We start from the raw sequence: 16,286 nt of genomic DNA, 5'->3' as shown, positions 1-16,286 counted from the left end.
GTCAATTGTGCCTAATTTATTTTTTCATTAAAAATTACCGCTCTCTGTGTTTCTAAACAGCGCCGGCGCAAACGAAAATCACCAATTGCAATATCGATCCGCTGATTGGTTCAGAAATTTTAGCCAACCGAAAAGTGTTGAAAAGTCAAAAGACGCTAAAAACAATTCCAACAAGCGAAAAGGCAACGTAAGATTGCTCCTCTTCACACCGATCCTCCGTCACCGAGCACATCTCATATGTAAATATAAATAGACACCCAAGGGTACACTTGTGTGTGTGTGTGGCAGTATGCAACACAATATTTGAGAACGCAAACACTGCGATCATTGGTTTATGTAAAGATCTTCTGTTGGAGATCGCTTAGTCGATTTAACGCAGCTGAAAAACATTCGAGATGTGCGCATCGCAGCGCCTTTTAATCTGACTCTACATCAATAGTGCCGTTATTCTGCTAGAACTCGTTACACAGAAAGCATTGTGAATGCGGAAAGTGAAATCGGAAATTTCGTTACGCAAAACCGGACATTTGACACAGAACTTCCGCCACACGTAGACATATTTAATTGTTTCGCGCCGCAAACTAATCGCAGGTCTTTCGAATGTTTTTTCTAGTGTTTCGCGTATATATGTTTTTCTTGCATCTTTTGAATTCATATCGTCGACATGGTGTCAAGCGAATGGCTCAACATTGTTGAAACGCCATCGAAGCGATTCCATCATTTCGCGCTTAACTTGGTGTGACTAGTTGAAAGTTTAATTGCGGCGCTAAAGAGGTGAACGCGCTGAAAACAAGAGTGTCAAGATACAATTCGCAACTCGGTAGTGCCACAACAATCATCGACACTTCAACGGTGGTCGTGTGAAACGGGTGTGATGGATATGTTAGCTTTGTAGCGATTTCTACAAAACTTGTGTTTGTGAGAGGTGTTATTTGATTGATCGCATTCGATTTCCTATAAAGATTAATTGCGACTGTTGAGTTCTATAGCAGTACGCAGAGAGAAACCTAACATACAAATTTCAAACAAATTGTGCGAAGAATTTCTAACATCAAAAAAATAAAAATAATAATAAATTGCCGCAAGTTCACCAAACGCTAAATCAATTTTGGCGTCCCGTATAAATAGTCGAGATATTTTGGGATCACGAAACTTTTCAACACCTTTAGACATTTCGCGTGCAACAAAGTACACCAACTTAGATAAAAAAGAAAAAAAGGAATATAAAAAAATTAAAAAAAAAAAAAATGATACGCAAAGTGTAATTGGCAAATTCCGTTTTCGACATTTTTATTGTGTTTTCTGTGTGAAATGATGTACTCTCAATTTCGTTCTTTATACACCTTCATTCGCACCACAGACTGGCGTAGAGTAATCGAAATTTAGTTATAATTTGACAAGTGCGCGAAAAACTAAGTGTGAAAATTATTCAAAGAAATCAATTGAAATGAAATCAAATTAGATTTATCAAATTCTGTTCAAAACAATTGAATTGCAATTGATTGTTAGAAAGTGTAAGCTGACAAGTGCGACCTGCTATTGGCGTAAACCAAATTTTTTCGTGTTTTACATTGGAAATCCTTAGCTTTGTTATGCATCAGGCTATTTATCGACGGCCCGTTACGAATTTCATGGGACCCAACGAATGTGCCAGCGCAATGGTTTCCACAATGTCGTTTATGGATAACGGCGGCTTGAGCACCAACATTGCAGATTATGGTTGCTATACAACCGATTATTGGGCAACCCCATACACCGGAGGGCTGAGCCCGATGAAACAGATCGAAGGTAGTAGATGGATAACAAAAAATATATATATGTTCATATTTTATTATTAAGCTAATGTTGAATACTTTAGATATAAATAGTAAAGTAGTAAACAGAATATTTAGCGCAACAAAATAAATTATGCAAGTTTTATCGACATACAGGTCGATTCCATATTAAATGGAAGGGTGTTTTACATATACTTATATTCACATATACTCCAAATTCCTCAGTTCATGATACAAAATTTACATTGTGACAAAAAAGGTCCCGGAAATTGTAAACAAAATATTTAGTTATTCATGAATATTTATTTTGTCGCTTTCAAAGTAACCCCCACCAGATGTAATACACATTTAAGCCTACGATTTTTCCAGTCCTCGAAACACTTTTCTTAAGAACTTTTTGGAATGACCTTCATCTCCTTCAGGGAATTTTATTTTATCTCTTCGAACAACTGAAAAATTCCACGGAGCAGCAATTTCAGTTTAAGGAACGAAAGGAAATCACACGTAGCCAAATCTGGTGAATGCGGTGGTTGACTGATGGTATTCATTGCGTTTTTGGCTTTAAATTCGGTTACAATCGTACTTTTTTTTGAAAAAATTCAGCTTTATCGATCGGGGAAGTCGAGCAAGAATGCGTTTCATACCAAAAATATCCACCAAAATTCGAACGGACACGCGGGAGATGTCAAGCTCTCTTGGCATCTCTCTAACAGTTGCCTGGCGATTCTTAAGCACGATATTCTTCACTTTCTTAATATTTTCTTCAATTGAAGAGAGCGAAGGTCGTCCAGAACGAGGCATATCTTCAACGACCTCTCTATCGTCTTTGAAGACTTTATACCACACGTAGGAATAAGTAGCTTTTTCCAACATACGCAACAATTCCGCACAGGAAATTTGGTTAGAAATACAAAATTTGAGACATATTCTTTGTTCGATATTTTTATCCATTGTAAAAATGGCAACGCACTACTGAGGTGTACTGACTTAAGCAGCTGCTCTAAACAAACTGGTTGACAGATCGCGCTCATATTTGGCGTAGTAATTAAGGTGTTCTAACTTAGAAAAATTATTTTTTGAATTATCATTTACCCGGGGAATTTAATGACGATTTCCGGATGCTTTTCTGTTCCAATGTATACTCGAAATTCCTGAGTCCTTGGTACAATATTTATCACGAAAATTTGTAAGAAGTGTCAAGTGTTGACATTATGGTATACCAAGGCTTTCATGGTTTTGGGACAATCATAAATGGTAATTGAAGATTAAAATAAAACCAAGCGGACACGGTATCTAAAGTCCACATCCGATTTCGTAATAATAATCTGATGGATACGACTTTGCAGTTCTTTCAAAAGATCATAAAATTGGTTTGGTACCCACGAAGTAAGATCAGACCTTATAATAAATATATACAAATATAGGTATAAGATTAGCGTGACAAGTTTGTTGATTTATGGTAGCCATGTCCGTCGGTGTATACACAAACTAGTCACCCAGTTTTTAGATGTCGATCGATCCTCATTAAAACCAAGTTCTTGTATGGAATAAATTTCTATTGATTAGTGTAACCCAACGATTACGTCCTCCCACCCAACCCACTCGAGGGGCGCATCCAGATACATGCGGAATCAACAGAATCATGAGAGGCAAGAGAGTTTTCAAGCGTCGAGATCTAAAAATGCTCAGCTACAGCTACAAAAATTTCAACAGCTAAGTTTTAAAATACGTTGTAAACAATTCTTACTACTTTAATTTCAAAAAGAAAAACAGATAAATCAAATCTGCAGGAATGAAAATTCATATCATGACATATTCGACGGAATAGTTCGTAAAGTTCAAAATTTAATTAACAGTAAGTGTTTAAACTGCTTCGAAAAGCGACTTCGGACAAGAGAAATGAACTACTACTGTTCCATTCAGGATTTGTACTAAGAATATAACACCAAGCATTTCTGTAAGACTCGTAAGTGATTCATAAGTTTTAAACGACTAGTGTATAGAGGAAGACTTAACCTAGAATGCCATCGGAAATGCCATAAGACGAAAGGTAAAGATTGTTTTTGAACTTGTCAGAATTGAGTTGGTAACTAGGGTTCCATACAACAGAGCCAATTGACAAGATATATTCATGAAACTTGGCAGATATAGCAACACCGCATTCACCAAACAAATTGTTTAGAAGGGACCACTATGAATTTTAATTGCCAATCGAAGCGTCCGATTAAAATTCAAATAAAATGTTCATGAAATACCTTTTTGCATTATTAAGTAATCTTAATGCGACTCAAAAGCTAGAAATATTTGCCAATTTTTGTGCGCGTAAATTTTTAAAAATCCTTTTATTTCTTTCCCACTAAGATTATGGCTAACCCATCTTTTTTATAGAAATAATACTCCTCGACCGGAAATACATTAGTTTAGCATAATTATTCTTAGAGCGCATATTTGAAGATAATATGATCAGAAGTCGAGGTTATGCTACTTAAATTTGTATTATCTATGGAGTAGATCACTGAAACACATTCCATTATAAAATCAGTATTTCTTTATTTTTCTTGCTATTATTTTCTCTCTTTTGGGGAGAGTTTAAAGGGGCTAATACGGATCAAATTTGTTACATCAGCTTTAATGATGTGTTGCTATTTTATTAGACCCTTGCTGTAGTGGTATTGAGTTAAGAGGGTTGTACAAATCCGCATATGGAGCGATTTCAGTTCAGTAGAGAAAATAGTAAGACTTTGTTCATAACTTTTAAATTCTTAATTTATTCTTCGAAATCTATGTCGTCTCTCCCAAAGTTTCCCCGGAGCGATCGTTTGAGTTTGCTGAATAGCCAGAAGTCAGCACGATATTGGATGAAAATTTGTCGAAAAACTCACGAAGAATCAATGCAGTATGCGACGATGCATTTTCGTGCTCTTTTTACGAATAGCTTTGCGCAAACGACGCATAACACTCAAACAGTTGGTCGGTCAGAAGAAATTCGGGGTGCACCCCAACTCGATACTCGAAGAAAACTGTCAACATAACTTTTGCCACGTTATTCGGCCGATTGTTCGTCTGTTTCCGGGTCGCAAGCGTAGGTCCAAAACTCATCGCCAATTCTAATACGTTTCATGACATCCTGGTAGTGGGAAAGCATTGTTTCACAGACGTTAACGCGGCGCGCTTCTTCGAAAAAAAAAAAACAAAGTTATTTTGGAACCAATCGTACTTTCACTTTTTTTAGCCTCAAATCATCTTTCAAAATGGTTTTCACTAATCCTTCCGATATTCCAAAGATGTCAGTAAAATCTCTGACTGTTAGTCGTCGATTCTCAAGCACCATGTGTTGATCATCAGTTGATGGTCGTCCTGAACGTGGTTCGTCATCAACGCGTTTTCGACCCCTTTTCCAACATTTTGAACATTTCGGCACTAGAAATTTAATTCCGCACACAAAATTTAATGGAACATCTTTATTGAATAATTTTACTCATCGTAAAAATCGCCGAATGCACTTTATGTACTTCAGAAAGACAAACGTATACTAAACACCAATGATTATTTTGATGTGACATTTGGCACATACGTCACTCACAGCCATACCAACCTAGACACAAATATTTCGTTGAATGGGCGAGAAATTTAAATTACAAAGTCTTACTATTTTCTGCCCACAGGTAAATACGCTATTTCATCTTTTCATTATTAAACATTTTTCATATTTATAAAGATAAGCGAAAGGAATTCGCGATCTTTTGAAGCTTCTGTTGATGAATCTGTACATATTTACTCACTCACCAGATGCAAAAATATGCTACTACCGATAGACAATCAAACAAAAATTTTACACCAATGGTGGCTATGGTGCCGACTCTACCAGCCCTTTTTGTTGTTGGAATTTCACTTTCTGCTGCGCTACAATTAAATACATAAATCATTTTTTAAAAATGTTTTGCAATGTTCAACATAAATTGCCAGCATCAGAGCGAATGTTTATGTTTACGTTTGTAATATATTTCCCTGATTTATATCACTTTAAGCGGTACGAACGTATAAAATTTAAAGGAGGACGATCAAGCACACACACACGCACAACTTTGTGTAGAGTCGAACTATAAAAGTATAATTTGGCATGTGTGATCTCGATTGTTAAAGAAGACATCAACATGTTGAATGTCTGATTTGTCGCCCATAAATACGACAAATTAGAGGCAGAAAACAAGTGACGCGAAGGTGGTACACTCACAAGTTGTGCTATAGTCGTTCGTAGGTTTTTCATAGCTCGCAGCGGTGATACACGAGAAAGTATTGCATCGAAACCGAGAAGGGGGATGCAGACGAATGAAGGTGGCATATGATGAATTGGAGTGATTTTCGCAAATCTAATTATCGTATGGGGCACTCGTTTGTTTTGTGAACGGCTATAGCTCTATATATACATACATAGTATGTGTATAGCCAGTGATCGACGCCGTCGCGCAGAGTAAAGATGTGAAAGGCGACGATTGACACACTTGTGCCAAAGTTTTATGTATTTGAAGTGGCTTTATTTCTACATGTGGGTTGGTTTGCCCCATTATTTGAAGATATAGTAAAAAAATATGACGCTACATATTTTTCAGATATCAATCAAAATGCAACTAAAATATTTGAAAAAATACGATACACTTTTCAGTTAAAAAATAATAATCAACGGAAAGTTTTCTAGGAAATATACATATACTCATGCATACATATAAATTTGTATAAATCTATGTATGCATTTTTCCTCTACACACAGTTGACTTGCTTACAAGCGCTTCGATCTTCACTAAACAACTCTGTCTATGTATAAAGTGGGAAAGCCCCACACGCTGACCTCTGTACCGTAACAGGTCGCCAAACCATTAATTGTCTCGCACACGACATAGGAATGTATTCCCCGATTGTCCTTATTTTACAATGTTCCTCGTGCACGACGAATAGCAACATAAATATTTACATCGCCGTTATAACAGTTGGTTCTGTTTGCGCCAATGTTGGTGTCATTTTGTCGCATTTACTTGGCGTCGTTTTTCCGATACTTTTATTTTTAAATCGAGATTAATGAATTCGAAAATCAATTAGCACTTGGCACAGCTAATTGTTTTTCTGTCAAACATAAAAAAGAAATCATTGTCTTAGAGTAAAAAAGGGCAGATACCTATATGTATATATATGTACATACATACATACACACGTATTTATTTTTTAAGAACCTTGAAAGCACTTAGTACAAGAAATCTTAGGATCCTAAAAAGTATATCGACATCTATGTAGAGCAAAAATAAGTCACTGTTTCATGTCTTTTAAAACTATTCTTATCCTGGTTCCCAAAAATAGAATAGGAAAAAAATCAGAGATAGAGACTATACATTGTTACAAAAAGTACCCGGAAATTGTAAATAAAATATCAATATTTTGTCACCTTTAAAGCAATCCCCCCAGATATATTACACTTATGCCCACGATTTTTCCGCGAAAGATGTCGAGCTCTCTTGCCATCTCTCTAACACTTGCTTGACAATTTTCAAGCACAATATCTTTCACTTTTTAATATTTTCATCACTTGAACAGTTTGGCTTTGGCTTTGTACCACTCGTAGGCTTGTGTTTTTGATAAAACTAAATCACCGTAAGCCTTTCCCAACATTCGCAACAATTCCGCACACGAAATTTATTTAGAAATACAAAATTTTAGACAAATGTTTCGTTCGATATTTTATCCATTTAAAACATCGTAACGTACTACTGAGATGTACCGACTTGAGATCTCTCCAATGCTAAAAATTTCCATAACATCTATATTATCAGTTATATTCTCGTACGAAGGTTGCTTTTATATTTAGGTTATTTAGTATTTTTTCCTGGTGTTGCAATCTGACGACTTACAACTTGATCGTACAGTTGGCATTTTTGATGCTATAGTACATACTCAAAACGAGCGCTATTTATGTTATTTACAGTAACTTAAAATATTCATATTGCCCAAAATAATCAGAGTTTATCGATAATATGGTGAATTTAATCGAGGTCGCAAATCACCACGGGAACTATTGATTCTGTGCGCAAACTGATATTGCAAGAACGTCATGTGATCAATCATGAGAATGAGACAACTATTAGTGGAGGCAGCACACTCTCAATGTCCATATTGGATCCCACATAATTTACCAATTGCTCAAAAAAAGATCGTGACGATTAGTCGAGAAAATTAAAAAAAATCTATGACATCGTGACAATTGACGAATCGTGGATTAAACAGTAGTCGATTGTCCAGATGAGCCATATCCAATAAAAGATGTTCGCGCACGAAACACTTCCAAGCCTTTTTTTGGGAAAACTGGCCATTCGGCAACCATACTATTAGAACATTGTAGAACATTAAATTCTGAGTGAAATATAAAAGATAATCTTCATATTGAGCCGATATAAAAAAATACGTGCCCAATATTTTGCATTAAATAACATAAAAAACGAACGAATTCGAACGAAATACAATTTTAAAGTAAATTTTTGGATGTAATGGCCAGTATATTATGTGTAATCGTAGAAAACTTCCTCGAAAAAAGTTTGATTTCTTTAATTTATTACTGGATAATGGGATGTAAAGGTAGTGATACTCTTGATGAGATTAAAGACTTTACGTTGGAATAAGAGAACTTGCACTAATCTAATATCTTAGCACAGATTTATAGACAGTATAGAAACAAAACGTTTACATAATCATTTTAAATATTGTTTACAATGTTAAAAAAAAAAAAAACAATTTTAATTTAAGTAGAAAAGTAAATTAAATTCACACTAAAAATTTAGTAAAATAATTACGACAGATAAAAATATTTTCTATTCGAAACCAGCCTGCATACAAACCGCTGGCAAAGATCGCAGTTCATATAAACCGCTGGAGCACATCGATGCCAAAATGACAGATTTAGAGACGCAGAGCAATAATAGTAGTGGTGGCAATAGTATTAGCAGCAACACGGGCAGCAGTTGTTCAGACAGCAGCAGCAACAACAATAATAACAACACCAGTTATAGCAATAGCAACGACAATGGCAACAGCAGTATTACAACACAAGGCAAAAAATATAAAAGCAACAAAAAGGAAGCGACAACAAATAACAACAACAATAATAGCAAAAGTGTAAGTGCCGACTAAGCTACAACAATGTGTGAAACAATCAAGTAAGTTTTCAATTTCAATCCCAAACAGGAAGAACCAATGCATCCTACGTTAGCACAGGCCGTGGTGGTACTGGAGACGAAGGCTTTGTGGGATAAATTCCATGAGCAAGGCACTGAGATGATTGTCACAAAGACAGGCCGACGAATGTTTCCAACATTTCAGGTGCGCATCGGTGGGCTAGATCCGCAAGCGACCTATATAATGATGATGGACTTTGTGCCAGTCGACGACAAACGCTATCGCTATGCATTCCACAAGTGAGTATAGCCTTGAAAGATCTAAAGAAGATGACTTACGTGGCATAAATGCTAATAATAAATATTTGTTTCATTTAATTACAGTTCAAGTTGGGTAGTCGCTGGCAAAGCGGACCCCATCTCCCCGCCACGCATACACGTGCACCCCGATTCGCCAGCGCCTGGTGCTAATTGGATGAAGCAAATCATTTTATTTGACAAACTCAAATTGACCAATAATCAACTGGACGAAAATGGACATGTAAGTGCCAAGCTACATACAAACATACACACGCATGTAAATTTGTAAATATTTCTTGAGTAAGCTTGAAAGATTTATACGCCTGCTGTTGCATGAGTCGTACACATTCGGCCGCCACGATTTAATGGCTGACAGCCATTTGTTTTCCGCATAGTTGCCGCTTGGTGAACTGGAATTTCCATCACATTCACACACACAAATTTTGCACACAATTCCGCGAAAACAAATAAACACGCTAAAAATGTGCGGAGAGAATACGAAAATAATTGTGTTTGTAATGGAAATAAAAATCGTTTAGGAAAATTAGTGAAGTCGATAGCAGTTGTTTGATTGTTTTGCGCTCAAGTGCGCCTTGGGTGCTGAAAGCTAAATAGTTTATTGATTTATTTTTAACACTCTCAATTTGTATTTATTTGGTCTGAATTTTCCCTATTCGCTTTTAATTGTAAATTGCGAAAATTTTTGATAAATTATTTATTACAGTATTATTATACCGGAATGTGCCAATCAGTGTATGACTCACTACATTTTTCAGTGGTTTGTAAATCCTCAAAATAAAGGAGGATTATAAAGAGATTGCATATTAATTAATTAAAATAGCAGACAGATTAGTCATATGCTTTGATAGAAAGTCGGTATAAGAGATAAATTAGGTGTGCACCAATTTTCAACGGTTTTCAAGCATAAATCGGCCGAATGCTGAAATTTCACGTTCGATATTCGTACGAAGTACATCAATTGACGCTGGGTTGTTGGCATAGACCATAGACCTGGCGTAGTCCCACAGGAAATAGTCTATCGGCGTTAAATCGCACGACCGCGGCCGCCAATTGGACCATTTCGTAAGTTAACACGTTTACCAAACTTGGTTTTCAATAAATCGATTGTGACATTCGCTGTGTGGCTTGTGGTGCCGTTCCTGTTGGAACCACATATTGTCCAAGTCCATAGCATCCATTTCGGGCCAAAAATATTGGGTTATCCTTGAGCGGTAGCGATTCCCATTCAGAGTAACGTGCCGGTCTTTATCATCACGGAAGAAGTACGGCCCAGTCACCGCCAGCCCATAAACCGCACCAAACCGTAATTTGTTCAGAATTTTTCAATTTGATCTTATAAGGATGTAGGCCAAGATCTTTTCGCTTCGCTTGTGAACGATGTATGAGAGACTGAATTGGGTCTTCTTCAATTGATGCGCTAGCGGTAGCAAAATCCTCGACCTATGGGTACTTCTTTGTCTCACTGGCACGGGAACATTTCTTACTGTGCCTGTAGCGCTCGTAAAGTTGAGGCAACTGCCTCCGAATTTCGGTAGTAAATTTGAATAATTTCGACTCGTTTTTGGATCGTATATCTTTCCGTGATGAAATAGCAAACCTTACTGAAGAGAAATGTGAAAAAAGCGGGAAATATATTTCGTCGATTGCTGCCCCTATCGATCTACTTTTATAGCGTACCTTTTAAAAAACCCGTTATTTTCAAAAAATAGTGAGCGGTCGGATAAATATTTGACTCTCAAAAGTAAAGCTCATATTCTGGAATTCTTGTTATTTATTTGTCAGCAATCCTCCTTTCTATCCTCTTAGTTTTATATGTAATTGATGCAGTGATGCTTCAACTTCTTTAACCCGTCTAATAAATACGTTTTATGGATGAATGGAAAGTAAGCCTCCGTAACGGCCATAACCGCTTGAAGGAGTGACTTTTTCAAGCTCTGAAACAAAAAGAAGTCGTACGCACACAAATCGGGCCACTTTTTTCCGTAAATTGATTTCTAATCGGCCCAATAATATAACATTAGATCCCTGAGGCCGTTTTGCCTATAAATGATGTAGTGAATCTCAGAAATAATACCGAAATCGCTTCGGATTGCGGAAAATAACTGCTATGAAGCACTACTCTCGGTACCACTCGGTGGTGTTTATAGATGTCTACCGTCAGTTATCTCGTCTATCTTCTTTCGACGGTCTGATCCCGTTATCCCGAATGATAGATATCAGGGCACCTGCTTAGTGCTGATCATTAAAAACTGGCATACGAACAAGTTGAAGGTCGTTAAACCTATATTTGACGGTCGCCATTGAAGCAGAAAAGTCACTGTAATTTGTTTGCTCTCAGATTTTCCTTCCAACATAAAAGATGATTCGACGATTTTTTTTTTTTAGTTTTCAAAAAACCACTGGTAAGCAAACTCGGTGAACATCTCGAGCAATCCGCGAGAATGTGCTACACTATAGTAAAATTAGCTTGCGATAGTGTTGCCATTCGGCAGTAAGGCTAAATATTGATTTAACATCTTCGCACATTACCGCCTCATCTACTTCTCATAGAAAACTATGATAACTATAAAGATATCGCGAAACAAAGCACACAATTCATTAGACCCATACACCGAATATGAGGCTCGTCAATCTGGTTTGACTTTGAAACCGTCAAATTCCATATGTAATAAAATTAAAAGAGCATAGTGTGACCTTGGACCAAATAATTATAAACGCTTCCTATCTTCCCCTAGTTCAAAGTTCTAACTAATTGGATGATTTAATCACTCTATCCGATTAGCTTAGAGATGGATCTCTCAACAATGAGTTAGACAAATAAATGAAACTAAATTACCACTATTTCCGACAACTGATCTATAATTTTTCCTAATACTACTACAAATACATTTTCATAAAAATTAATACAAATTTCAAGAGTTTAAATTTAATACTTCTCACAAAGAAATTTTTAAAAAATCTTTTTTTTTTAATTTCAGATAATATTAAATTCCATGCACAGATATCAGCCACGTTTTCACATCGTTTACCTGCCACCGAAAAATAATTCATTGGACGAGAATGAGCATTCGAGTCACTTCCGCACATTCATCTTCCCGGAGACATCATTTACTGCCGTCACTGCCTATCAAAATCAACGTGTAAGTCCAAAATTATTGTTTGTGTATGAAATATAAGCAACAATCTCATTAAAAAGTACCGAAATCTCATATTCCTGGAGAAAATTTTTGAAATGTATGACCAGAAACGTCTAAAGGAATGTTGATAGCTGGTATTGCAATGATCCTCCAATTTCAGTTCATCGTCGGAATAAATTTAATAAATGCCTCAAAGTTAGAGCAGATTCTGAAGCAAAGTAGTTTTGAGTGATTCTATAGCGCTTTTATGTGTTTGCATGTGGAATACGCAGAAATATTTTCATCAAATTTCTTGCCTATTTATTCCAAGATATTGGAATTCCTTCAAGTACTCAAATTTTATATTCGTATGTCTGCATACTTTTACGCGCTGCGAGGCACAATCGGAATCCATTGGCAACATATGTTTTAGCCATTTGTACAATAATTATTCCTATTTCTACATATGTTGTTGCCTTTTGCTAATTTTTTTTACTATTTGCCTTACTTATTGCACGAAATAATTTATTGCAATCATTATTTCGATAATTTGAAATACGCACATTTGTCTAGGTTGAGCTACATTTATACAGATTTGTATACACCACTCAAGTTTATTGTATGTAAGTATGTACATATGTATAAACGACTAGGAATTTTTAAGACAACCAATCACTCGTTCTCAATTAGGTATCGTTTGCCTTTACATTAGGGTGCACCTTAGCTATACGGGAGAAAAAAAAATATAGCGTACAGGGCATCACACCCCCCAAAAGTTGCATTAGAGTATAATATTATGTTCTGCAAAAAATTTTGGCGATTGGATAATGGGAAGACGTGCCGCAACGAGGGTAAAGTGACCATGTTTTACAAATTTTGAATAAAAAAAAGGGTAAAGTGACCATGTTTTACAAATTTTGAATAAAAAAGGGTAAAGTGACCATGTTTTACAAATTTTGAATAACAAAAAAACAGATTAATAATTGAGGTACTAGTTCGCCTATATACAGACAGACAGACGGACAGAGAGACCAACAAGGGTAAATCGACTGAGTTAGTCACGCTGATTATTTATATACATCGTGACAAAAAAGTACCCGGAAATTGTAAATAAAATTCAAAATATTTAATTATTCTTCAATATTTATTTTGTCACATACAAAGTAAACCCCATTAGATGTAATATACTTATGCCAACGACTTTTCCAGTCCTCGAAAGACTTTTATTAAGCACTTTTTCTCCTTCAGCCATTTTTGTTTTATCTCTAGGATCGACTGAAAACGGCTGTTCCACAATTCCGGCCTTTTCGACGGATGTTCTCACGTAAACGCCTCAATACGGCCAAATAGAACTCCTTATTGACCGCCTGTCCCCGGAATATATTCATGATGCAACAAGCCACGCATATCGAAAAAAATTAACATCACCTTGATTTTTGAGCGGCTTTGGGGTGCTTTCTTTAGTTTCAGCTCGTTTTTTCCCTTGTTTGCATGTTAAACTTATAAACCCACATCTCATCGGCCGTTATCATTCTTTCCATGAATGTGGGATCGGAATTCGCATGATCAAGCATGTCCAAAGTGACTTGTCTACGGTACTCTTTTCGAAAAAAGTTCAGCTTTATCGAAAAGTGTCTAGCAAGAACGCGTTTCATACCCAAAATATCCACCAAAATCATTCGAACGAACTCGCCAGAGATGTTGAGCTCTCTCTAACCATTCCTTCACTTTTTTCATATTTTCATCAATTGAAGAGGTTGAAGATCGTCCAGAACGAGGCATGTTTCAACGATCTTTCGACCGTCTTTGAAGGCTTTGTACCACTCGTAGGCTTCTGTTTTTGATAAAACTGAATCACCGTAAGCCTTTTCCAACATTCGGAATGATTCCGCACACGAAATACATAATTGTAGACAAATTCTTTGTTTGGTATTTTTATCCACTTTAAAAATCGCACCGCACTACTGAGGTGTACCGATTTAAACAGCTGCTGTAATAATAATTAAGGATAGTCCCACCAACCTAATGTCAAAAAGGTTGGTTTCAAGCGTTGAATCACTAGAACAGATGCGGTTTAGATATTTAAATTTTTAAGGTTTTCTCCTCCGTAACAGAGCTTTCGTGCTCATTTTCGTTGTGGTAACTTTACCAATATTTCAACTTTCCTCGAAAAATTTCAATGTATGTAAACGTTTTTACACATGCACTTTTGACATCGCTGTCTAGCCGTTTAGCTATTTTCATCGCGGACAGCAGCGGATAAACACGACAAAGTGAAGGTGAAATTCATTCCCTATTAGGTTCTAGACATAAGACTTGTCATAGTTGAAATTTTTTGCTCTGAACGATCGGAATTTTATATTATGATGTTTCATAAAAAGTGCAGTGGGAAATGGGTTTAAAATTTCTTTGACATTTAGGCCATTGTAGAGAAGCTATAGAGAATTAGCCAATACTTCCGTTGTTAGTCTATTCCCATGATTGAGATTCTGTGAACCATAGCTCCACTAATTATAGTCTAAATACTGTACTTACAGATTAAACCCTTACTTGATCATTTCAACCATTTTGAAAAAGGTGAAATTTTAGTATAGAAAGATTTGAAAGAAAAAAAATTTAAAACACAAATGGACAAGTAGCTATTTAAGCATTTATATATATACTTATGTTTAAGCATTAAATATGACATGTACAGTCACCACAGTAAAATCTACATATACCCCTCGAAATTGCAATTCTGAGTCATCTATGCACAATGGAAAACAAAAAACATACCAAACGAACTCTTATTAAGAGCAATAAGATATTTTGACAATTTTTTAATTTTCTATATTTATTAAAATATTTCATAAAAAATTGTTTTCCAAACACAGAAAGATACCACATGGCTTAACACAGTACTGGATAAGTACGGCCCGTATACCAACAGTGCTGCAAACTATCTCAAGCATGCTGTAAGTGTACCGTTATTTGTAAAATAAGCTGAATTTCCATACTTTTAATATTTTCAATGTGAGTATTGGCTTTTAAAATGAGTAAAAAGAAATTAGTGTTGAGGAAGTGCGACAACTGGTTATAAATTATCATAAAGATAAAAATCTTTACGTGAGATAAAGGAAAACTGATAGGACGTCCAAAGTTAACCGTTCAAACAATAATTCGAAATTATAATATAACGAAAAGTGTACAAAGCAAGCCGAGGAGTGGTCGCCCGCCTAAGCTTTCATCACGAGCAAAGCGTAAAATTGTGGCAGAAGTTCAGGAAAAATGCAGATTTTAAAACTAATAAAATTGCGAAAATCTTGGAAAACTCCGATATTGCTTCAGTGCGTCAAACTATTACGAAAGTATTTAAGAGATGGCGGATTTCATAGTCGTGTACCCAGGAAAAACCGTTTATTTAGTGCAATTAATAAACAAAAAACGTGTTGATTTTGCTACAAAATACAGTAATCAATAAAGCGGCAGGCACCTCTTATTCTTGTTCAAACATGTTCGCACATACATTTCTAGTTCATTCGACTGATTTTTTGCTAAATAGATAATCAAACATTCGTGAATTGTGATGCATTATCTTTAACTCTGCAGTTAAATTCAATTCCCTATGCTTTGGTGCATTGTCGCTGCGAAAGAGAAAACCCCAAAACGCATCAAGAAAGCCATATACACACAGTACAGCCTAATTGTTTATTCACTGAACGGTTAAAGTTGTTGCATTCCATAACGGTTGATTGTAAACAATTATAATATTGAAATGGTGTCGAAGGTTTTATTGTCATTTTATCTTTAAAAGTGACTTAGTTGGCTGCAAATGGGTCGGTAAAGAAATATACGAAAAGGAAAACTAATAATTAAATTATATTTAGAAAAATAAATCTACGTGAAATTGGAAAAAGTGGTTGGAAAATCCCATTCAAGTG

The 16,286-nt window shown here is 35.9% G+C and overlaps 1 protein-coding gene across 1 annotated transcript in view; it reads left to right on the top strand.

Annotated features, from left to right (window-relative positions):
- Window positions 1–1,298: 1,298 nt before the first annotated feature.
- The window catches only part of LOC120774068 (T-box transcription factor TBX1), a 20,116-nt gene continuing 5,128 nt past the window's right edge, over window positions 1,299–16,286 (top strand). The window contains exons 1-5 of the mRNA XM_040103374.1: window positions 1,299–1,788; window positions 8,641–8,930; window positions 9,000–9,229; window positions 9,314–9,470; window positions 12,229–12,390. Coding sequence (XP_039959308.1) covers window positions 1,593–1,788; window positions 8,641–8,930; window positions 9,000–9,229; window positions 9,314–9,470; window positions 12,229–12,390 — 1,035 coding nt within the window. The 5' untranslated portion in view covers window positions 1,299–1,592. The remainder of the gene's footprint in view (window positions 1,789–8,640; window positions 8,931–8,999; window positions 9,230–9,313; window positions 9,471–12,228; window positions 12,391–16,286) is intronic.

The sequence above is a fragment of the Bactrocera tryoni genome, chromosome 4 (genome assembly GCF_016617805.1).
Source record: "Bactrocera tryoni isolate S06 chromosome 4, CSIRO_BtryS06_freeze2, whole genome shotgun sequence".
In the NCBI taxonomy this organism is placed as follows: domain Eukaryota; kingdom Metazoa; phylum Arthropoda; class Insecta; order Diptera; family Tephritidae; genus Bactrocera; species Bactrocera tryoni.
The sequence above is the reverse complement of the archived record's forward strand: the minus strand, read 5'-3'. Positions and strand labels throughout refer to the sequence as shown.